This window comes from Pyxicephalus adspersus, chromosome 5, assembly GCF_032062135.1.
Source record: "Pyxicephalus adspersus chromosome 5, UCB_Pads_2.0, whole genome shotgun sequence".
NCBI classification, from domain to species: domain Eukaryota; kingdom Metazoa; phylum Chordata; class Amphibia; order Anura; family Pyxicephalidae; genus Pyxicephalus; species Pyxicephalus adspersus.
In genome coordinates this window covers 58,699,665-58,725,236 of record NC_092862.1, presented here as the reverse complement: position 1 = coordinate 58,725,236, position 25,572 = coordinate 58,699,665, and the positions used below count along the sequence as shown (strand labels likewise).

At 37.6% G+C, this 25,572-nt stretch overlaps 1 protein-coding gene across 1 annotated transcript in view; it reads left to right on the top strand.

Annotated features, from left to right (window-relative positions):
• Window positions 1-5,829: 5,829 nt before the first annotated feature.
• Window positions 5,830-25,572, top strand: part of CDKAL1 (CDKAL1 threonylcarbamoyladenosine tRNA methylthiotransferase) — a gene marked incomplete in the record, with an annotated part of 329,662 nt that continues 309,919 nt past the window's right edge. Inside the window, 3 exon segments of the mRNA XM_072411623.1 lie at window positions 5,830-5,943; window positions 10,962-11,122; window positions 12,576-12,688. Coding sequence (XP_072267724.1) covers window positions 10,965-11,122; window positions 12,576-12,688 — 271 coding nt within the window.

Sequence of the window (25,572 nt, the reverse complement as noted above, 5' to 3'; positions counted from 1 at the left end):
GCAAATTTTACTTAAGATGAACTTGCTGATCAGTTAATCTACAAAAATGTTACTCTTAAACACTGATGTGTAACTAAAAGGGTGCCCTCCTCCAATAATTCAGTAGTGAAGTGTTATGTCTTATTGCAAATGAGGAGCTGAATCATTGGAAGCAAGAAATGCCAACCTGTGTATTGAAGGACAGTGGGAAGTGACCTCAATTGCTCAGGACTCTTATGCCCATGACCGCTTCAGAATGTGACCTCTGCTGATTGAAGGGCAATTTTTAAAATAGACTGATATTGTTACTTGCTACCAGTTTAAAGGTATTGCCAGTCTACATGTACTAGCAAATATGGGGCTGTGGGAAAAAAATTAAAAAGAAAAATTGTGTATGTAAAGTAAAAGTGTTCTTAGTTATTCCAATAAAATATGTATTAACTAGTAGCCTTTTAGGTAAGAGGAATTCATAATGTCACTTGGAAATGTTGCCTGTTGTCAATCCTAAAAGTGGGAATGTAGCCAATGGTTGCTAATGTACACAGCAAACTGTGAGCTACTGTCTAACCAATTAATTTTAAGCAAACCTCAGAATGAAAAAGAAAGGTGATTTAGGTGATTTTGAATGTGGCATGGTTGCTGATCCGGTATTTTCAGACAGAACCATATATAATGTTTACAGATAAAGGTCCAAAAAAGAGAAAATTTGCAGTGAGCATTAGTTGACTGGGTGAAAATACTTTGTTGAGGTCAGAAGGGCCAGACTGGTCTGAGCTGATGAAAAGGCACAGAACAGTAGTAACTCAACCACTCATTACAAACGACATATGCAGAACAGCATCTCTGAACAACATGTTGAACACTCAAACAGATGCACTATAGCAGCAGAAGTATACTGTACCAGATATCTCTCTCAGCTAAGAATGGGCACCTGCGGCTACACTTCACAAGGGCTCCCTAGAGTTGCAAGAGAGAAAACTGGAAAATTGTTGCCTGGTTTACCCTTCTTGGCCGTATGATTATTTTGTATTTTTAAATGTCAAATCAATACATTTCTCATTTAAAAATACTTTGTTTTTTAAAAAGTTTTTTTCCTGCTGGCCGGCATCAGCATCCCTTGGCCAACAACGTTCACAGCGGATGCTGATGCCGGTCGTGCATCACCAAGTGGACACAGATTCCTGGCCGCATCGCTGGAGGACTCTGCAGGCTTATGAGGACCAGGTAAGCCCTCAATTCCACCCCGAGTGTGGCTCGGGGTTACCACTTTCTGTAAAGAAATTTCGGCTGAAGGCACACTCGGCAATAGCACCAGGGGGTTATGGAGTCTCAATTTCTGCTGCGACACATGATGGAGTCAGAATTTGGTGTGAAGAACATGGATCCATCCTGCCTTGTATCATTTTGTGTGCTTTGCATATTTAGGCTGTTGATGTAATAATGTGGGGTTATTGCCTTTGCACACTTTGGGCACCTTAGTACCAACTAGCATCGCTGAAATGCCACGACTTACTTTAGTATTGTTGACCATGTTCAAAGCTCAAGTTCACTGTACAGACAGTCCTCGAGTTACACACATCCAACTTACATCATACTCATTAAAGCAAAAATGGCCAAGTTAGAGAAGCAAGATCCTGATACAGAGGCGTTCACCAAGGTTTACTGTACATTTATTTATGTAAAAACAAAAGCTCTGTGCAAACATCCCTTAATGCCTACTGACTCCAGCAGCAATATCAGACCCAGACTCCCTAATACAAGTCCAATCCTCTCCAACAAGTCCATCATCCTCTTGTTCGTAACCAGAGGACTTCCTGTATTTCATGGCCTCCACAGTGACCAAATCTCAATTCCAAAAAGCACCTTTGGGATGTAGTGAACAGAAGATCTACATCATTGATGTGCTGCTGATAAATCTGCATTAACTTTGTAATGCTATTATGTTAATGTAGACCAAAAGCCCTAATATTTGTTTTCAGGTCCTTGAATCTATAAAAGAATTAGTGGTTCTGAAGACAAAACTGGGTCTAATCTGGTACGAGCAAGGTGCACAGAGGAACACTTGTAGACCCTGTCACTAACATTTATATTTTTTAACTGTAAAACCCACCAAAACGTACTGTTCTAAAAGTATAAACTTTAGTATACTCCCCGGAAACTGTTTTCAGCTGGTTGGGAAGAAGTAGGTCATTGGTCAAAAAGATGACCGGGGGACTCTTTGTATAACTGACTGTAAAATTAGATGTAGAGATATATAACTGCACATTTTGTAATTTGAAAATCCTTTCATAAAGAACTATTGAAATTAAAAAGTTGACCAGTAAAAGTAGTAAATGTAAATGTTGCCTTAGAAATCCAGTAACCCCTTTATTTCTGTCCGATTTATACCGCCCCTTAAATTTTGTTCCAGCTTTCTAGTGCTCACCTCCTTAGTATGTTCCATTTTTTCATCATCTTTGCATTGTGTCCTAACTTTCAATTGCTCTGTATTGTGTTAAAGACCAAAAAGAAAAGAAAATACCAGGGACTTTAGAGGCATACAAATAACTTACTGAGAACAAAGCAATTTTTTTAAAAGCAAAACAATCAACATCTTCAATTCATATACAAAAAAGGAAAGAAAAAACATCAACACAAGACTATACAGGTATTCCCCGGGTTACATAGGAGATAGGGATTGTAGGTTTGTTCTTAAGTTATATTTGTATGTAAGTAGGAACAGGTACATTATTTTAATAAATGCAATTAGGACAGATGTTTGTCTCAACATTTTATTAGGCAGTGTGGTTACTGTATAAAATCCTCACTGAGAGTTAATCACAAACAAACAAACAAACAAATAAATCTTTATGGAGCCTAGACATTCATTAACTTCTGGAGCAAGCTGTGCTTTGATATGCAAAAAGAAACAGCTGTAGAGTTTGTCTTGGTTATTAAAGAGTTACAAGAGGCTGCAGAACAGCAAAAGACCTTTTTTGCAAGTCATGCAAACTGCCCCTCCACCCATCACGCCTCTGTCCTGCACATGGACTACCAGGGAAACCCTGTTCGTATCTAGGATTCATCCATATGTCGGATGTCCTTAACTCGAGGACTACCTGTAGTGCATATTAAAAAACATCAATCATTTGGTAGTCCCAATTTCTCACATATGTCCTAAAAACAGGCACAACACGTTTCACAGACCATAGTGTCCTCTTTTTCAGGAGCAAAATAGGGCATATCAGACCGATGTCACAAAGGATTCACATAAAATTTAATAAAACACAAATCGCCCCATCCATATTTGACTTATAACTGAGGACAGTAGAGGTGCGCTGCTTTACATGGAACAGATAGTGAGAAGTTGGTTCAACCACATCATCGGTGAAATGTATAAATTAGTACTATTCTAGGTTAAACACACTTATTTTCAATTCAGCAATTGTGAAGTTTAATTGCACCTTAATCAAAAGTTAGCTGCATATATCATGTGTCTACACAGGTCCACTCCACAAACACTAATGGATTATTATGTCCTAACGTTCAAGTTCCCCAGTATTGTGACCCAACGTTTCTGTAACCACCCACAAACAGCAGGATTATTACTGAAAAGTTCCGGGTTGTGTTTTTGGCTAAAATGGCTGGAGAGAACACAGAGTTTCTTTGAGGTTATACATTTTTTGCCTGTAGATCTGATCCTGTTTTTGCTCATTTTATTTGTTTTTCCCTGTCAGGTTCATGTTTCCCCATTGCTCTAGTTTCTTTTTCAAATATTTTGCCCTTCAAATTCGCCCATCCAATTGTTAAACTATTCTTCAAAACAGCTAGGATTCGCTCTAGATGCATTTTTACTGTCTGATGACATTTAACACAGTAGTCAATATAAGTAGTCAATAGGAAAATCAGAAATTGTCACCACAATTGCTGGCGATGTCTGGGGAACCCATGGGACACTGTCCCAAAACATAGAAGTGTTATTGTTAAAAAGCATGTGGTTTCATCTAAAATTTACATAAACATATTGGTTATTGCCAGCCACCCACTTTTATGTTAAAGGGCAGCACAGTGGCTCAGAGGTTAGCACTCTGGCCTTTGCAGCGCTGGGTCCCAGGTTTAAATTTTGGCCGGGGCACTATCTGCATGGAGTTTGCATGTTCTCCCTCTGTTTGTGTGGGTTTCCTCCCACATTCCAAAACATGCAGTTAGGTTAATTGGCTTCCCCTTAAAAAAAATGTAGGATATGTAATACATTGTTTTATTTTGTACTACAACTTTCACCCAGCCCTTTTGAGTAAATCTAGTGATGTTGTAGGTCCCTAGTTTGCCCCATTACCTGTGGGAAGATCTGACATCTGTACTAGGAAATACATTGGCATGCAAGTCACCCACACATGATGCTGAAAGCGGATTAGAAATCCTGTAGGAAGCAAACAGATAAAAGTGGGGGAGTCAGAGGTCTAAGTCAGGGGGAGAGTACATGATGATGAATATAGTACATCAGCCCATAAATCAGTCCAGATCAGGGGAGCTGACTAGCGTCTAAGCCTTCCTCTGTAGCATGCAAAGTGTACACAAAGGGATGGCTAAATTATTTTAGTTGATGGGTTGAAAGTAATGCACACATGATAGTATTTTATGTATATTGCTGCACACCACATCACACTACTATGGTTTGTAACATAGTGCACCTGTTTTTGGAGCATTTCATACAAGGTGTGGTAAAGGCTGTAAATCACACATTTTACCAATACATCAGGGTAACGCAGAAGGGTGTGATGCCACTCATTAAGGATAGCACCCCAATACACTAAGGCTATGTAAACACGTCAGATGATTATCGGCCAACACGAACCTCAGGGCTCATCTCAGACGAGAATCTGATCTGTACAGCAGAACTGACTTCGTTCATGGATCCATGAATGACAGAAGATGAATGACTGCAATGGAAGTGAAGAGGAGAGAGCACAGCAGGGTGCTGCTTGCTCGTCCCCTCCCCTCCATAGAGCAGATCGGTGCTTTATGTGCAGCACTCAATCATTCATCTTTCAGTCTTTTTTTGTTCAAAACGACTGTGAAAGATCATTTCCAACAACAAAAATCTAATGTGTGTACGCAGCATGAGGCTAGGTACACATTTTGGGTTATTGTGACGAATGGTCATGTTCTTCCTGAGTGGAAATCTGATGTCCTTGGTGGATTGATGCATGACAGATGGGAAATGACTGCTGTGCATTTCTATGGAGGAGAGCACAGAGGGGTGCCCAGTGCTCAACCCAGAATTTTTTTTAAGCCAGGTAGGAAGAAATTGTAGGTGGGTGAAGCCCCTGTATTGTGACCAAAAACCTTTAGTAACAACCCAAAAACAGCCGGGTGGGTGCTGAAAAGTGCCAGGTGGTGCACCCAGCTAAAAGGGCCTGGGGAGAACCCTGGGTGCCATTCACTCATCCTCCTTCCACCATAGAACAGAACATTGCTGGAAATGATCACTAATGATTATTTCCAGTGACAGTGATCTTACATGTGAACGCAGCCCAACACAGCACACTGAGGGTGATAAATGTGTTGCAGCACATTGTACATTGCATTGTGTGACATACAGCAGGAAAATGTTTAGAGCCCCATTTAGGAGAATCAGCCCCTAAAACCAATGTTTATAACACTGCAGCCTTTATACAAGTTACCTGCTAACTTGTCCATAACCCGGTTTTCTGCTGGGAGTGAGCTATTCTTTCATAATGTGTATTCATTTTGGTAATACCCAGTAGAAAAGGTTTAGTATTGGATTCTATCACCCACATGGATTGCTGTCAGGAGCAGTTCGCTTTTCTATTAGGTTTGTCCGCGCACTGCACACCGTACAGCGGGAGGGGCGGAGCGAGGACACGTGGGTAAACTTGCATGGTGACACTGGTGGAAAGTTTGGTGTGAGGAAGCCTGCTAGCTGGTGAAGTGTTGTCAGAGCGGAATATCTGCTACAGCCAGGTGAGTGCTGACTGGAAGGAAACCTCTGACTGGCACTCAGTGTTACCGCTGGGTGTCGGACATGGCAGAGCTCTGTGATGTGTTAGTAATGTGCTGGTGACCAGAAGAGAGTACAGCAGAGAAGGTGAAGGGCCCTCCAGCTTCCTCTAGGGTTCTGTATACACAAAGGGCCCATTGTCAGGAGACGTCACTGCACACGTTGGTGTGTATTACACACTGATCACATTATTATTAATTACAGGATTTATATAGCGCCAACATATGACGCAGTGCTGTACAATAAATACAGCCCTTTCCCCTAGAGAATTGTACCATGATAATGATTATTACACCTTCATTGTACATGGGGAGATCACAAGGAAGTATAGAGAGTGGTATAACAGCCAGGGCAGCTTATGCACTCCAAAAACCAGCAACCAGGCAGGGAATTTGGCGGTCTCTTCTGCAGAAAGCGTTCTTACTGCTCTGACTGGTCTGACAATGGCTGAGCTGCACATCCTATGCTGAGTACTGGGATACCCGGCACCGACTTCCCCTGTGGTTGCCAGGACTTAAAGAGGAACTAAACTCAAAAATGGCTAAAAAAATCCACTTACCTTCAATCCCACAGCGCCGATTGGTTTCTTCCATCTGGTCCCACGTCATCCTGGCATCCGTCCTTGAGATGGCGCTCCAGGCACCGCCATTTTCTCCTTTTCTTTCAGGTTCTTCTTACTACGTCACCCGAACCAGGTGTGAGATAGGGTGATATAGTTGTGGAAAAAAAACTTGGCGATCTAACTGTGCATGCTTGAGATCGGCTTTTTTCCCCCTTTTGACGAAAGGGCGCCATCAGCACATGCCTGAAGTGCTCACGAGCATCTAGGAGCCTCCCAGGATGCGTGACGTAGGTATCCTTGGAGGCTGTGTGCTCCAATTTATTCTCGATCGCCTAGGCGATGAAGTATTAGGGTTTGTTTTTTTTTTTTTAAGCATGTTTCACTTAAAAACAAAAACAAACAGAATTTTTACCTTGCATAAAAGAGTCATCTACCTTTTCAAGTAAAATTAAATTTAGGTACGCTTTAATGAACCCCCAGGAGTTATGTCAGCCCAGCCAATCGCTTTTTATTACAGGGTTGTTGAGGGATTACAAAGCAGCAGTAATAATGGGTGGTCGGTGGTACAAACATGGCAATACCCATGATGATTCAAGAAAACTTTCAGTCATTCTTCCAAATGAAATTTTCAGATTCTCCTATATATACAGTGGCTTCAGAAAGTTCTCGGACCCCCTTTACTTTTTTCTCTTCTGGTATGTAGTAGCCTGATGCTACAGTTGTTTAAATTCTTTTTTTTTTTTTTTTTTTTTTTACATTCAGTATCTCTTACCCAAAACCTAAATGTAACATCTACATATGTATTCAGACCCTTTAAGTAATACTTAGCTGAAACACCTTTTGGAAGCAAATACAGCTTTGATTCTTTTTGGGTATGAAGCTACTAGCTTTGCACACCTGGTTTGGGGGATTTTCTGCTATTCTTCTTTGAGAAGAATGTCTCTGGGCTCTGGCTGGGCCACTTTATACACTATACACTAAGCCATCCTTGTGTTGTTTTTTCTGTGTGCTTTGGGTCATTGTCATGTTGGAAGGTAACCCTTCGACCCAGTCTGAGGTTCTGAGCGCTGTGGAACATGTTTTCATTGAGGATATATCTGTACTATTCTCCGTTTAGCTTAACCCTGACCAGTCTCCCAGTCTCTGCTGCTGAAAAACACCCCTACATCCAGTAACCACCATGCTTCACTGTTGGGATGGTATTGGGCAGGTAATGAGCAATACCTGGTTTCCTCCAGACATAACGTTGAGAATTGAGGCCAAACAGTTCAATCTTGGTTTCATCAGACTAAAGAATCTTGTTTGAGCGAGGAGAGGCTTCCACCCAGCCACTCTACCATAAAGCCCAGATCAGTGGAGAGCTGCAGTTATGGTTGTCCTCCTAGAACTCAGTTCCATCTCCACACAGGATCTCTGGAAGACCTTCTGAGTGACCATCGAGTTCTTAGTCACCTTTCTCACTAAGGTCATTTTCCCTCCATTGCTCAGTTTGTCTGGACAACCAACTCTTGGAAGAGTTATGTTTGTGCCAAACTTCTTTCTTGAGAATTATGGAGGCCTCTGGGAACCCTCAGTGCAGAAGCTTTTTTTTTTTCTTGTGGCTTTCCCCAGATTTATGTTTAAGATTCCTAGATTTAAGTTAAATTTCTAGTGTTGTTGGAAAAGGTCTGACCAAGAGCTTTGCTGTTAGTCATGGTGTGGAAGTCATCACTTAAGCCTCAGCAAGATGAATTTGAGGTAGTAGTTTACACTTAAAGGACTTGTGGCAATACCTGTCAGTAAAAATGACAGCAGGAGTTGCCCCGTAGAGTAACTAGAAGCTGCTCTTCTCAAAAGCTTGATTTCTAAATAGGTGTTACCACTCATCTACAGATTGAATAAAATTTATATTGTAAGATGGAAAAGATGATCCTGATTTTAGTTTTATAGTTTGTTTCTCTTTATACTACAGTGGATATAAAAAGTGTACACATTATGCAAAAATGCCTGGTTTTTCTGTAAAAAAAGAAAACCACAATCACTTTAAAGCAAGGCTGACGACACTGGTTATGATTTCAGAGCAGCAAGGGCTCTGTGCTGTCATTTCAAACAGGATGTTCCCAACAGCTCGAGTGAGTATCCAGAAAAGGAGGAGACAGCGTTGTTTACTTTCACCGCACCTCAATAACCTAGCACTAGAACCCCTAGTACGTAAACTTGAATCCACTCCTATGTTGCATGGAATTCCATCCAAGATAAAGAAATCCATTCAGCATTTTTTTGCTGATGTTAGTCTGATGTTTAATTGTCTGCTCCTGATAAAGATATGCCTTATATTCAAAAAAATATTGTCTCAGTCTTTTATAATATATAAAATCACTTGATTTGTCCACAAGTCCTACACTGGCTCGGCTTCCCTCTTTCTGATGCTCACCATTCCACTCATTGTTAACATTTTCTTTCCACCAGGTTCTTCCTCACTTCACCTGAACTTGTACTGTACAGGTGTGGATTCTGGTGACATGTCTTTGTAAAAATGTAAAGGTTAAGCACTTTTTTTTTTTTTTTTACATTATAGGAAAGCCTATGATGATGCATGTGCAAAAGGAGCAGCCCACAACCTCCTGGACCTCCTGGGATATGTGACACACACATCCTGGGACACTGTGGATTTCCTTTCAGTCCCCCCCCAGAAAAAAGTTCCATTACATAAAAGGGAAAAACACCCTTTATATATTAAAATGTGATAGCATTGGGATAGAGCCCCTAAATTAATACCTAACTCTCATACTATGCAACTCTGCTTCTTTTCTATGAAGCCCAATATCTTTGGAATGGGTAGGTGGAGGAAGCCAAATATGTGGGTGGGGGACATGTGTATAACCCCCTAAAATTTATTTAAGTTTTAATTGCATAATTATAACAGGGGAGGAGAAGCCGCTTGGGGGGGCGGACTCGGGGCGCACCGGCCAGAGCCATGGACCATGTCTCCTGTATGGATTGCAGGCATGGATTGAGTGGGCAGGTTCTGGCATTATAATGTCACTATGGGGGGGAAAGTTTCCTCTTTTGATTGAGACACGGCTCCCCGCGAATGGGGGCCGTAGTCCGTGCATTTAGTGGTCTATGAACTCCAAAAGGTTGGAGACCACTGTCTTTAAGGGGTCACAATCTAATGTCCCTACTATATACATATGTCATTAACACAGTCTAAGGTCAATTTGGGGGGAAGCCAATTAACCTAACCGCATGTTTTTGGAATCTGGTAAGAAATTGGAGTACCCGGAGGAAACCAACGCTAACATGGGGAGAACCTGCAAGCTCCATGCAGGTAGTGTCCTGGTTGACATTTGAACCTGGGACCCAGCACTTCAAAGGCTAAAGTGCTAACCTCTGAGCCACCATGCTGGCCAAAAAAATATTCAGTACATATATGTTGTGGAAAATGTGCAATTGCAGGGATATACTTTTTATATATCTATATAAAATGTTTTTATTTGATGTACACTTTAAAATGAATGGATCTTCTTGAAGCAAAAGAGCTAAAAATGTGTAAAGCACACCACTGTACTATAATAATGCACAATATTTAAACCATGATATGGCTGGGGTAAAGCTATATAAAGTCACCTCATAGACCGTGGTCACTAGATGTTAATGAACACAGCATTTGTGTCAGAACTGCTTTTTTACCAATTCAAGTCAATGGGAATGCAAAAATAGTTTAGGAAATAAAATGCAAATCTGTGGTCACCTGTAAAGGCACTGGGAACCATCTCAATCTAATTTCCGTTCTAGGTATATTATATATTTATGCAAAGGTGAAAAATACTTTATTTGATTTATACACTGACTTGCTGACTTACCCACAGCTACTGTCCAAGAGTAAAATTAAGTAGTTGTACTGCTTTTATTCTGAAAATTCTAATTGCCTGCAAGTCACACTGGTCTTCTAGATGTAATATTTTAGGTTTCTAATCAGGTTTTCTAATTAGGTTTCTAAGTGGCTTGAAGCCACTAAATTGATGTTAAAGCTGAGCAACTAACATTTTTGGTAGCTAGTCATCAATGGCAGCCCAGGACATGTTTCTATAAATTTTGGCATTAACTAAAGTTTTAAATTAAGACTAAAAACTTTCACGTTGGCTATGGTCTAAGTATAGAGTGATACTTAAAAAACTTGAAAAAACGTGTGCTTTAAAATGAACTCTGTAAGCTGAAGCTAATGACGAATCTATGACTATCATGAGCATTATGTAGAACACAACCACGTCTACGATTCGGCCTTTTATGTATTTTGCATCGCAACTTGTAATGGTTACTCTGAAGCTAACCTCCTCCAATTGCATAAATGCAGTTTATTCAGGAATTAGAAATAATTTCTGTACTTAATTTCCTTTTTGTTTTAATTAATTTTTGCCTTTCTCTTAACTTTTAAAGAACATGCCTGCTGCCTGTGAATCGTTACTTGATGACATTGAAGACATTGTCTCAGCAACAGACCCTAAACCACACGATCGTCAGTCTGCAAGAAAGAATGTTGTTCCCAGGGTCCGTAAAAGAAACAAAATTGAAACTGAAGAGCCACCACCAAGTGACAGGTAGTTAACATAATTCTAAATACTCAACTTAAAATCCTAATAGGAATACTAAAAACATACTGTAGAAGTGACCACACTGACCATTAGGCATCAAGAAATATTTCAAGTGTATAGAAAGAAAGTCTGCAAAGTGAACATTTCATAAAGTTTTGGCAAATTACATTTCCAATTTCCACTGTAGGAGGGGAAGGGACTGGAAATCTACCAAAGTTTGATGCAAAAACAAAAAAAAAATAAAAATTGACTAAAACTTATAAAACTAACCTTAATTGCAGTTTATTAGTATATTGCAGTTCTTTCTAAAGTTTGTGCTTTAAAACAATATGAATACATGTATTTATACCACTTAGCTACATGTCAGACTCTACAGGTCTCAGCATAGTAAAGTTCATGGCAGCACAATTAGGAAAAGACTGATCAAGTATGACTTGTTTGAAAGTTTTGCCAGGAGAAGGCATCTTTTCTCTAAAAAGAACATGGTAGCATGGCTTAGGTTTGTCAAGTTTCAGCTGAACAAAACATCTGGGACAATGTTCTTGGAAGGATATGGTGAAAACCATTCATACCTGTTTTTTGCAGCCACAGGTCCGGGGCATCTTGCAGACATTGAAGTGACTATGAACTCCTCTGTATACCAAGCATTTTAAAGTCAAATGTGGGCCATCTGTCCAACAGCTAAAACTTTGCCAAACTGGGTCATGCAACAGGACAGTGATCTCAAGTACTCCAGCATATCTACAACTAAATGGCTGATAAAGAATATAATCAAGGTGTTACAATGGTCCAGTCAAAAGTCCAGACCCGATCAAGATGCTGTGCATAAATATTGTCATTAAACCTTAATAAACGAAGCAATGTTATAAAGAAAAGATGGCCAAAATTCCTTTACTACAATGTCATGGAGAATATGATTACATGACTTTGTCTTGATACGTAAAACCTTATCATTGAACTCACAGTAGAACCTTTTTCTCATAGCTGTTGCTGAACTTATGTCTGGCTACCTCAAAAAATTCCATGTCATTTTGGGGCGGCTACCTACTGCCCTATCCCTCCATGTGCTTCTTACCTTAAGCTCAAATGTCTTGTACTGTCAAATATGACAAATGGTAATGACCAACTGGTAATATATGAGTTCTATTGTGCCAGCAGGTTTTCTCCAGATCTGGTTAATGTTTATGTAAATCATCTATCGTTTAGCAAAATAAAAAATGATAAAATCATATAATAAAATGATAAAATCAATAAAGTAAATTCTACACTTAAAGCATTGTGCTTTGGTGATTGGCACTACAGTCTAGCTGTACAACATCTTCTATATATAGGTACTGTTAGATGACATATACGAAAATAAATGGTATAGTTACGTTACTTTATACTATCTGATTATAAATCAATGTTGTTTCATATACCGGTAATTACAAATGATTCACTTTTTTTCTTTTTTGTATAGTACTATACCAGGCACTCAGAAGATCTGGGTTCGCACATGGGGCTGTTCACATAACAACTCTGATGGAGAATACATGGCTGGTCAATTGGCAGCATATGGCTACAGTATAATAGGTGAGAAATACAGATAAAATAGAAAAAAAATCTCTGGATACCTATTACCAGTCATTGTCAACTTTTTGACTAATTTTATGTCACCGTATTTATGCAGATCTTCTTCAGTTATTTAACCTGAGATATGTTAACTATATGCTATGTTAATACAGTGGTGGTGTAAATTTTCTTTAGATATTATTAGCCTGTAAAAAGAACAAAAAAAAAAGAAAATTTAAAAGGTAAATTATTGGAATGAAAGGAACTTTTATGTATAAAATAACAAAACAATACATCTAAGGCTACGTACACACATCAGATGAATATCGCCTTAGGGCTCCACAGATGACAAACTATCCTAGTACAGGTGAAGGGGAGTTCCGCTCTCAGTCTTCCCTCTCCATAGAGTAGAACGGTACTGTATGTACAGCATTCAGTCTTTTGTCGTTGGCAAGGATTGTGAAAATTCTAAAATTATGTAGTCTAAGTAGTTCCAATAAATTTGTTTAAATGAAGGATAGAGATTATGTAGGTTGGTAAACAGCCAGCCAAAGCATACTAAGTCATCTCATGGCTGTAGCATTACCATAGTTACAACTTGCATGAAACCCTTACAGTGAAAATGTATGTATGATGATTTTTACTTCATTATCATTTCAGTGGCGCTAAAGTAAGTCATAGGTGTCCCCAGAGGGTTTTAGCCGGTCCCTCCGCCCGGCTGCTGTGAATACCCCGCCCACCTCTCCATGGCAGCCCTCATCCTCTGCACTGATCTCAGTGAGGCTGCTCTGTGCCATCTGTGCTCTGTGCCATCCGTTCAGAGGATTGCTGTTGGGATGAGAGGTGAGCACACACAGTTCAGCCTTCATGTGAAGGGGACACAGGCAGCCCCACCCCCATCAAAAAAAAAAAAAAAAAAAAAAAAAAAAAAATCTGCTTGTGAAATGTATCCACTTAGCGTGTGTAAAGTCAGCATGTCATTCTGCATCCTCACAGCTCTGTGTACAAACCTCTATATCTCCTAAACTGTATGTCACAATGACCTGTAATCTTCAGGGTGTACAGGGGACCCTCATAGATACTAGTTACTACAATTTCAGCCCCCCCCCCCCAGCTTTAAAAAATGTCAAGATGTGGGGGTCATAAATGTAAACAATTATGAAAATTGAACTTTGGGGTTGCTGTTTCAGAGGAAAGTGCAACTAGGAGTCCTAAATTTGAAAATGCAAATTGGGGACCTCGGGGCCACTAACATAGCTAGAAGCATTGGGGTGGGCCCCTAAATATATACCTACCTGTCACAAATCTATACCTATGAAACTACTGTCTGCTTCTCTTCTTTGAAGCCCAATTTCTCTGAGGGTGGGAGTACAAAACTGAAAATATAGGTGCAAGTGGGGGGCGCATTCTCCCCTTACAATCTCATTACTACAGCATCATTAGAACATAAAACACTCTGCCCATTAAAATGGGCTTCCCTGCCCTGTTACACATTCCTGTCCATCTAACATTCTGAACTTCAATTGGGGAATGGGGAGGTGTAAGAAACCAAAAATATAGTCAACATCTGTGACGACATCTGTGACAGTAAGGTTACATTTGTCCATTCCTCATGCTAGGAACCCCCACTGCATAAAAAACTGCTAGCTCTGAAAAAGCCCAGCACTTACCGCCTGTTAATAATCCTAGGGGCCTAGCAATTACGGCCTGTTACCAATCCTAGGTGCCTAGCAGTTGCCAGAAGTCGCTCAGAAGGGGTAAATGTTTTTTGCTGCTAATATGAGCTATGAACTTAGAACACTAGTAAGTTGGGTCACAATATACGGCATAGGACAGTTGTGGCAAAATACATAGAATAGAAAAATTATATACTAACAGGGCAGGCATTACAAAGTTACAAATCATTGGGAGAAGGTAGAACACTGCAACAATAAAAGGTTACTGATTACCCATGGCATAAACAACTGGGAGCACTAAATTTGCCGTGTTTTGGCACACCCCCTTTTTTTACCACCCGGCTACAGCTTCCTACCACCCGGCTGAAAAAAATTTCTGGGGAGAACACTGTAAGTTACAACTAAAATTCTTAATTGTGTGACTGTACAAAAACATCTTTCCCATATTAGGAAGATCGTACTTGAACAATTGATAAGGCCAAACATGAACCATGGTTTTTGTGCATCATGGTAACTTTAGTTAAAATATTTTTTCTGATGTAAGCTTTTACCTGAACTTAAAGATTTAATACAGACATAGACAGTTTCCAGCCAAACAATTAGCATATAGCATAGCTGGGTAACGATTTGAGTAATACTTTTTGTCAAGTTGCTGATTACATTGGGTATCTTGGCTTTACATTCTTACATTCAAGTATATTTGACAAAGAGGAAGATAATGTCCTGCTATTATGGACTTTGGTACATGACTTCCTTACTCGTAACCTCATCACACGTACGGCTCCAAGACTTTTTTAAAGCTGCCCCGCATTTTTGGCACTCTATAAATCCTGTTTATTACTAATATTATGTAATAATAATAATGGAAGCTGCATTTTGCACTGGTGAACATTTTCAGAGCCTTAAACATGCAGGTGCTGCAGCACAGTGGACAAATTCTGATGATTTGCTTTTCATAGCCTTTCAGCCCTGCATGTTTTGTAGGTTTTCTAAAATGTCTCAACATATGTTTGTAGAAAAAAACAGCTGTTACTGACCCACTTATTACTGGGATACTTTAATTGCAATTGACATACTCTAGAACAGTGACTCAAGAAACACGGTGGCCTCATCTTTGAAGTTCTTCATGATAGTCAGCATTTTGATGATTTTTTTTCCTTGCAATATTGATCGAAAAACTCCATCCTTTTTGTTTTTTTTCTCCAACAGACTTTTATTAAATGAAATTAAAAAAATTTATTTTTACAAAATAAAGGAACATAAACAGCAAAGTACAGATTTGAACACAACAGGTAGTTCCAATAAATAAACGGGAATATAATGAACACATCACGGTACATATTATCTTTTTAACAAACATCAAGTAATCATGTCTCTGCAGTAATGCTTTTCCCTTTAAACAGATTAATAGGTGACAAAAGGAGTTTGGGATGGGGGAGGGGAAGAGTGTCCACATAAGGAAGGAGACTGAGTCGAAGAATAATGTGTGATCCGTGGATCCTTTTTGTTTTTTTTACTATAACTATTGAACAAGTTCTTTACATGCAAAATATGCATATTTTATGAAAACACGGTTGACAATCACATATTTCATTTTTTGAATAACTATATAATTCATATTTTGAATATCTAAAAAGCAAATGATTCGAAAATGGAATTGCTCCGTTTCTTTAAATATTTTTTTCAAGTACACCCCAACCAGTACTTAACCACCCGACCGTTAAGCCCGACCTTGGTTCGGGTCTATCGATTTTGCATAAATCGATAGACCCGAACTTTTCTCACTACCTAATTTCACATTACTTACCTGATCCCTGCTGCAAAGATCCAGCGTCGATCAAAAAAAAAAATACTCACCTTCTCCCCGCAGCTCCTCCGGACACAGCTTCAGCCGGCGAGTGCAGTGACGATCACCGGATGCATCAGTGCGGGAGGGAGGTGGGGCGGGAAATTCAAAATTTTGTATTGAGTTCCTTTGCATTGAACTCAATACAAAAAAGCTGTATTGAGTCCAATACAAGGAAATCCTTATATAATATATATATAATTGTATTATATATATATTATATAAGCTACTGTACATTACATTATACACTATTTTTTTTTAAAGGTTTTTTTTTATGTTTTATAAAAAAAAAAAATTATTAAATTTATAAAATTTTGGACATATTTTGGCGAGTTATGCGGTAATTTGGATAAATTATAAGTAATTATTGAGTAATTCGGTGAATTATAGCCTACACTCTAAAATAAATTTCCATGCAAAATATTTAACACTTTTTGCATGGAAGTACAGAAGTTTGGAAACGCGTACGCGTCCCTCGGCGATTCCTGATGATGTCCGTGCATGCGCCCGTCGATGGGGGTCATAGCGGGAAATTCAAATATTTTGTATTGGATTCAATACAAAGTTCTGTATCCAGTCCAATACAAAATAATACAAAATATATTTATGTGGTTTTGTCTATAGGTATGTGATGTTGGACGGTTGGACACTAGGGAGGTGTTTTAGAAAAATATATTACTATACAGAATACCGAATTATCGCATTTTCAGTATTTTTCATTTATTTATGTATTCTTGTTTAAGCTGATTTTTGTGTATTTAAATTTTATTAAAAGTATTTTTTTTTTACATGATTGTGTGTTTCAAACATTTTTTATATTCATGATATCTACTAGACCCTTGTTCGGACATATTTCTGTAAGTTACAGGTCTACAATTTAAAAAAAAAAAAAAAAATTCATGAACAACAGTGTAACGCTTTTGGAACAGAAATCTAGACATCAGTGTAACGCCCAGGTGGTTAATGTAAGATCTTGCATTGTGTTCAGACAGCTGCATGTTGCTGTTGTGCACTGGTTCATCTAACCAACTTTATTGGTGATTTAAAATTACCACTTTTGTTTTAATAAGATACCCTTTGTACTATAGCATACCTAAAGCTGTAACTGCTGCATTGTGTTGATTGGTGTTGAAGGGAGTTGTTTTGAACTGAATAGCATGTAAGTTCTTCTACCATATTACAGAGTGTTGTTGCAGCATGTGCATTACAATAATACTGTGATATGAAATGGTCCTTAAAAAGAGATTCAGAGATTGTACATTTACCAGTAAAACGTCAGCAAATGCCAAATTAACCCAAATGTGGCTTCCCTGTTTCTTAAACAGGAGTTACTCAGTAGTACTTCTGACACGTCTTTATCACAAGCACGCAGATCGGGGGTTTTGATTTCACTTTCATCTTCATGTTTTTCTTCTCCATGCTTGTCATAGGTTAGTGACTTTAAAAGTATTGAATCCAGAGACAGCTGGACAACTAACATTCCCAGGAGAAAATCAATAATGGGTGACTTTTCTCTCAATACAGTTTTATTACTGAAAATGTGCATTGAAAATGTAATCTTGGATTATCGCTGATTTCATAGATTAATTTTACCTAAAATAATAGAAGTCATCAGATCTTTGTCTGCTGTATTATCCTTTCTAAGGGAATAATTCACTTGGCTGTGTAAACAGCGTATATTCTTTTTTAGACAACCTGAATATATGCAATTGTGGTTGGGATTGCTGCCACCAGAGACACAAATGTGATGTCAGGCCAAGTGACTGTGATATATAGTGCAATGCTTTAGGTCAAAGATGTTTGTATTTTGTGCTCTTGTGACATTCTAATGTTTTGACATTTATGAACATAGTTTGACAACTGGAGGTGTAATTACAAATAGTGACCATGCGGTGGCAGCAGAGGATAATGTAAAAATGATTTACAATACAGGCAGAGGCTAACCTTGCAAACCTTATCTGAACAACCTAGAATTGCATTGTTTAATTAATGTTTTTGGCTCTGGAATTGTACGAGGATTCATATTTTTTTAAAAATTGTTTTTACAAACTTTTTAGCTATACTGTTACACAAATAGAGAAGCATATTCCAAGGTTAGTTATATATGCAAATTGTTTAGCTTCCAGAATAGAATAAAGGTCTGACTAGATGTAAAGTTTTCAATTTTTGACCATTTCTTGGTTTAGTCTGGTAGGTAGCTTTCACGGTGTCTGAACCTGCTGCCAGAATGCTGTCAAAAAATTTTTTCAATCAAATGTGAATTGTGCAGGTAAGAATCTGACAGGTGTACAACAGTAAAAGCTAATATTGCTTGTAAACTACAAGCATGGTATTATGGCTGGAGAGTCATGTGGCCTGTCTGTGTACAGTAAATTGTCAAAATGTGAAGCCTGACGTCTGAAAGATTGCCATTTATTTAGCTTACTCTTCCTAGGTATGCTAACAGGTAAATACTAATCTTTGATATTTATGCCTGGAAATAACCTAATACTAAATACTTTTGTAAAAGTCCAACCCTTTTTGATTTGTGCCCCTGCCTTGTCATTTTGGTTTTAAATGCAAGACACTCAATGACCTGTAGAGGCTCTGATATTTCATTATGTAGTTGGCTTTATATTTATTTGGAGAAGTTGAGGCTCTCCGGATGCTTTGAGTCAAAAATTTGGTCCTTCTGACACAAATGAACCAATTTGAAGCCAAGCACATACTTATAAATAACACGAGGTGTCCACATTTTACCAGTGATGTTCTTTTACTTTGGTGGGCCCGTTGGCTTCAAGTTGTTAAACCACACACAATCTAAAACAAACTTTACCTACAGTTCATATAAAAAAAGAAATACTGAAAATTTTAAGTATAGTTTTAAAAGTTTTTATTCTGTTCAGAGCTTTTAAAATGTTGCTTGTCTTTTGACCTTAACGTAGCTTTAAATGTTCTAATTAAACAATTAGCTTTTTGTCTAGAACACTTCCAAAAAATAAAAAATGATTATGGCACTATTGAAAAAATACTCTATTTCATACCATGTTTTTTTTAAAAAAAGTATGCAACATTGATGCTGGTGTGTCCAGAAAGTGATAATTGCTAGTGTGCTTTGCATTGTAATGTCAGTGAGCTTTATGTGCAGATGATGATGAAGGGGAACAGATCACAGTACCACTTTCTACCTGTAGATGGAGCTGTTCACCCATGTTTTCCTCTGGCGTTCTAGGGCCACTTCGTCTGCTACACTGTAGAATGAATTTATTTCATTCCGTCTGTATCCAAGTATTCAGGATATTTATCTATATTCCGTATATCTATCTGCTCTGTATTGGAAGGATATTTAATTAGTGCTGCAGTGTTTTAGGTAAATAAGTTCATTCCAAGAATACGTGTGTGTGTGATATATAATATAATATAATATAATATATTATATATATATATATATATATATATATATATATATATATATTACACTATATATAAATTCACAGGATTTCTACTACTCATAATAGGGAAATGCAAGCATAACATTGCCGCACAAGTGTTAAGCGTCCTAGATTGTTCATTCATAAAACCGATCATCTCCTACTGCAGCTGACTGGAGCGTGTCGTGATCTACGTAATGCAGCAGGTTGGATCTGTCCTATCAGAGCTCCGTCCTTTCTTCTCAGTGCCTGTACTGTGCTTTCTAGTCATAACTAAACGTGAGACTTACTGTTCTGTGCTGTCTTGTATTCTGTTTTGTGCTTCCTCTCGGGGCTTTTCATTACCTGTTTTGGCTATTTGTGGACTGCTATGCAAGTTTTACTGTAACACATTCTTAGGAGAATTTCGATAATTTGTATATTCTTAATATTTTGGAAATTGTTATTTCTGTTTTGCCTATTCTATATATGTATTTTTTTTCTTGCTTAGAATTAAATGTTAATAGTTAACCCATCTGCAACTAATTTAATCCCATATTTTAAAAGATTGTTTTCTTCTGTATAGTTTTCAGTGAAATTCATTATTAGTGTAGCTCAACTTTTTTTCTTTTTATGCTACAGTTTACTACAGTTTGCTCTTTATATTGTAAAACATGAGGACAGTTAGGGAAACAGTGTGACTCGTCTTGACATTATTTGCGTTCAAATAAAATATCTTATATATTGCTAAACATGATTTAAGACTGCCCATGTTTATATAGATATCAAAGATGTATAAATGATTGTTTACTAAAAATAATGCATATATTGTGAATACAGGTGTTCCCTAGCTCTTCACATGGTATGTTTCTTCCTTTTAACAAAATATTTTAGGTGTATGTCAGGTCAAAACAAAAAAAGCATATACAGTATATCTCTGTAATATATTTTCTCTATAATTGCTTTTCTTTAGAACTCCTCATACTCTTCTCATCTCCACAGCATTAGGGGAAATTTGATCTTGTTAGAGGTCCTTGTCTGTATTGAATAAATATTGCAAATTTTAGTAAAGCATGAAAGTAAAACAAAGTGTGAGCAAGTAATTTGTTATTGCCAAAGGCTCTGTTCTTTTTGCAGAAAAAAAAAAAACCTACCTGCCTGATCACTCATTTCTCTAATGTACACTGGGCTGCGCATTCAATAAACTAGGTCTAAAGATCCCAAACCTGGGAAAGGTCTGGGTGAAAATAAGAGGAGATAAGTTTACTTTGAAAATTTGAATCAGGCAAGTACGTTTATTTTATTGCAGAGGAGAAATAAGCAACCTGTCTGCAGTTTATTACTTTTGTGTTTTTTAACCTTAGTTTCTCTATGAAGCTTAAAAAGTTCATCATCCCATGTTGCAGTTGCTAGGGTGGTCTGTATGCAATGCGGCCTGCCCAGGAGCAACTATTTGTATAGGCGGTCATCTATCTGTCAAGGCATTTTCAGATTTACATGATTAATCTACTACTTGGAGTGTAATGTTTTCTTGAAGGTTTGTACAGTGCTTCACCGATCTCTCTTATCAGCCATTACCTGCCTGCTCATCCTTTAGATTCTATAATGATGTCACTGGGTCTAAAATTGGATGTAATGAAAACATTTTTTATTAAGACTTTTGTTATGATGATGGAAAAGAGAGAAACCAGTGAAGGTAAAATATTAACAGAATAAAGTTAAGCTTCAAATGACATTTAAGTTGAATTTACAAAGATAATGAGGAGACTGAAAAAAAAATGACTGGTGAAAAATATCTGGTTGATTACCCCTTTAGCTGCCACCATTTTCAGCAGCATCAACAGCCGCTTTAGCAGCCAAGAGTTTGCCCACCTTTCTTCAGTCTGCCCAGAGCTTTACCATAGTAGTGATCCAAGCTGTAAAACTGCTTCATCACATCTTTGTCTGTTGGAATTTGCTCCAATCCAAACTCTGAACTTCCCCACCTCTGTGGTGGAGCGGAGGAGTCTGGCACCAGAAGAAAGAACCAATGTAGCAGAGTTCACACGTCCGATCCTTTCTCCATGCTGTGAGCTTGGAAGTGCTCCTTTACTTGTCCACCCTGAGCTGATCATTAAGGATTGGACAGACCCCGAGATGTTGTCACTTCTACTGGTGGAATGACAGTTTGTACTTTAAAACAAAAAAGTATCAGAACGGTTACAGCAAGACTAGAGAATTTCATTGGCTGTGAAAGGAGGCCTGTACTACCTTGCTTATTTGTAATCTTAAGAACAAAACATTCAACACTGCTAAAATTTTGAATATAGGTGTGTAGGGATGCTGGTGAGTTAAAGCTCTCACAAAATATTTTCTTAGTAGAGTAATGTAGCTGCAGCACAAACTGCCTAACCTCATGCAACAGCCTTCCTAATATATAAAGTACCTGCCTTTTTCTTCTACCTGGAGCTGTTAGAGAAATGTTTTCCTTCACTTTTTGACTCTTTATGTGTAAAAGCAGTATATTCATGAACATTTATTTTACAGTATAATATATTAGTATGAGTATATTATTTATTTAAAAAAAAATGTTTTTTTTAAATGTATTTAATTTTTTATTTTGACATGATTTTTGGTTTTAAACTTTATTATACTCATACTTTTATACTGTAAAATACATTTCCATGAAAAACAATGTACCGCTTTTAGACATATAAATCATATATGAAATATATGAAAATATTAGACATATATATCACATAGAAATGAACTGCTCAGGAGGTTAATCCAAGCACTGCCTACACAATCCTGCCCACACAAGCCCGGGCAATGTCCTCCACTGGTAGAAATTTAGGAGAATTGTTTTCTTTATTTCAGTTAGACGTCAGGTGACTATATTTCAGAAGACTTTGCGGCTTATTTTTGTAATGATAAAGGTTCACTATTCATAATATACATACAGGAGCTTTATTTTAATAAAGGCCTATTGTAGACTTTAGTAATTTCGGGTCAAACACTTATTTTCTTTCACTTACAATTACTAGGCTTTCTGCATCTCTAAGCTTCTTTACCAGGCGCTAGGTAGAAGAGGTGCAGAAGTTGTCATGACCATTCCTGTTTTCCAAGGCACTTTGAAAGCAGATGTCCATAATTTGTGAACTTTATTTACTTGTGGTGAGCAGAAGCCTGGATGGCTTTTTTCTTACTGCTGCTGAGGGCTTAGAAGTTTTTTTCCCCTATATCTCCGTAGACTGGGAATAAAATGCTTAACAACAATGTTTTTATGAATTGTAAACTTTGCAACCTCCGCAAATCAATGCAGCAGGCATTTCTTTCTATTTTGTTTGCACACAGTACATAACAAAATCATATTGGGAATCGTGGAAAAGTAGCCATCTGTTTCCTTCCCAGTGTTGCCTTTGTGATAAGGAATAAGCTGTGTAAACACTAGAACTACCGAAATCCAAGGTAAATCTCAGGCTTTTTGTTAAAAGCGATTGATCCTATGCAATTTTTAAGTTAAGTTATGTCAAGGGTCTGATCTTTTTTAAAAAAAAGAAAATCAGATGCTGCGTTGTTTGCAATTCCAACTTGATTTTGGTAGTTAATGTTTTTTTTATGTAGACATAGTGCGAAGGTACTTGGACATAGGACCAAAATCTGATTGCCTTCATATTTTCAGATGTTGGCTTCTATGACCCATGTTTACATTTACTCTAGAATTTGGGTTGGGGAGCTGTGCTGCAGTATCATTTGGACAAGAGTTGGATCAGTGGGTTAAAAATCATTGCAGCGCAATGGAACACCCACACTTTTCTCTGATCACAGGCATGCTACTAAAGGCCAGTGTCTTCCCTTTCTGAATACCTGTATGTGTTCAACCCAGAATTGTTTTAAAGCTGGATGGGAAGGAATTGTAGGCAGATGGCAGCCCCTGTATTATAACCACCCAAAAACAGCCAGGTGGTGCACCCTGCTAAGAGGGCTGGGGAGAACACTGCCTGTCCTAATTTCAGACATTGAAGGCCTTATGTACCAAAGTTTTTATTTTTTTTTTTATATTATTATTACTATTTAGTTATTTTCAAAACCTTTGATCAATTTTGGACCTTCTTTAATAATTTCAGTCATATCTCTTCAACAGAGAATTACTGCATATACTCAAGTGTAAACCAGCTTTTTTTTACCTGAAAAAAAAAAATCTGTTTTTACTCGGCTAGCTAGATGGTACTGTATCCTTATGTGAACTGTAAAACATGCAGCCATTTGTATCACTTTACATGGAGATACAGTGTCTTCTACTGGTGCCCAACGATATTGTTCAAAAGTTAATTTGTGCAAGTGACCCCATCGTAATCGACCTAAAAGTACTAAATAGTACTAAAAGTACTAAATACCTTAACATTTGAATAGATAGGAGATAACAGACTACAGCTCATGTGAGTTTCTTCCCTTTTTAAATAAATGTTTTAAAATAACATACCATGAAGGTATGTATTGTAATTCCTATTTATGAATAGATTGAATGTTAGCAAAGATGACTGCAACTTGTGCTTAAGTTTATACTCTTGTTTTCCCAGTTTTTTTTCTTTAGATAAAAGTACCTACCTCTGTTTATATTGTGGTATATATGGTAAATTGTTTCAATTAAGTGCTACACATTCTGCTATAGTATTGTAGATGTCTTTAATTATAGTGGTATTAGTGGCCTTGCAGAAGTGTTGTGTATTATTTTGCAGCATCCTTAAAGTAAAAATAAACATTTACAGCCCCCAAAGCATATGAAAACATGTGTCCCTTAAAAACATTTTGTAAAATTAGGCTTTAAAAAAATCTACCCTTGCAGTGGGGTTACCCCAGTACTGCGGAGCTCAAATGCTTATTTAGAAATCCTAGGGCCACCATTCATTGTAACCTCTAAACTAAAGCTCTGGAAAGGCTTTTAAATTGTTACATATGGATAGTGGTACTGTAGTTTTTTTACGAACTTTTATACCTTGCCAAAAAAATGTAAAAATTAAAATTTGTATACTAATACTGTTAGGAAAGCTTGTTAAGTGCTATTTTTTTAAAAGTCTTATTTAGTTTTGTTAAATGTAAAAAGGCCAACAGGCCTGTAAATTGTTGCTAGTTAATAGATTAAAGGAGACTATTTGAACAGAGAGTTTATCCATTGGTATGTGTTTTTTTTTTTTTTTTTTTAAGACACCATTTATAAAATGTAGGCCACATGACTTTGACCTGACTCCATGTTTTTGACCTCCTACCTCCCTAGTGTTGTCCTTTAAAATTGTCCTTTTTTTTACAGCAGTAAAGTGGTACTGCTGCTTTATAAATGAACCTCTAATACCTATAATAGTATTGTAGTATTGTTATATTACAATGTTTTCTGTTGTGCCTTCACTCCTGCATTTTTGTATTTGTGTCTACCAATAAAAAGTGTGTTTTTTCTTGCAAGGTTAGATTTTTTTTGTTGGGGGGTGGATTATGTGGGGTAAGTTTTAGGTCAGGTAAATTGGTAACCCTTATCATTCCATGCACTGTACAATAATATACATAAACTGTATACATAAACTTGTCATGCTGATACACTCTGGCACACTCAATTGTTCTGCCTAATGCAATGTGTACCATACATGTAAATCCAAAAATCGTTATTCAAACCCTTTCCACAATGGAAACATCTTGGCATTTTTTCACTCATTTCATGTTTTGTGTTACATGTATTTGTTTAACTCAACTTAACTATGACTGAATGTGACTGTGTCTGCCTTATCGTTAAGTTTCTTGTCTAATGATTTGCATTATATTTGCATCTTGACATTATGTCCAAAGTTTAACCCTGCATTGTACTTCTTTCAGATGTTGGCTATTTGCATAATATTTGACTTACATTTGTTTGATACTCTTATCTATATATAATAATTAGAAGTCTGCTTTTGGCAGTATACAGGTTCTGTATCTGTGTGGGAAAGGTGACTGAAATTTAAAGTGTGTTTGTACACACAATATACT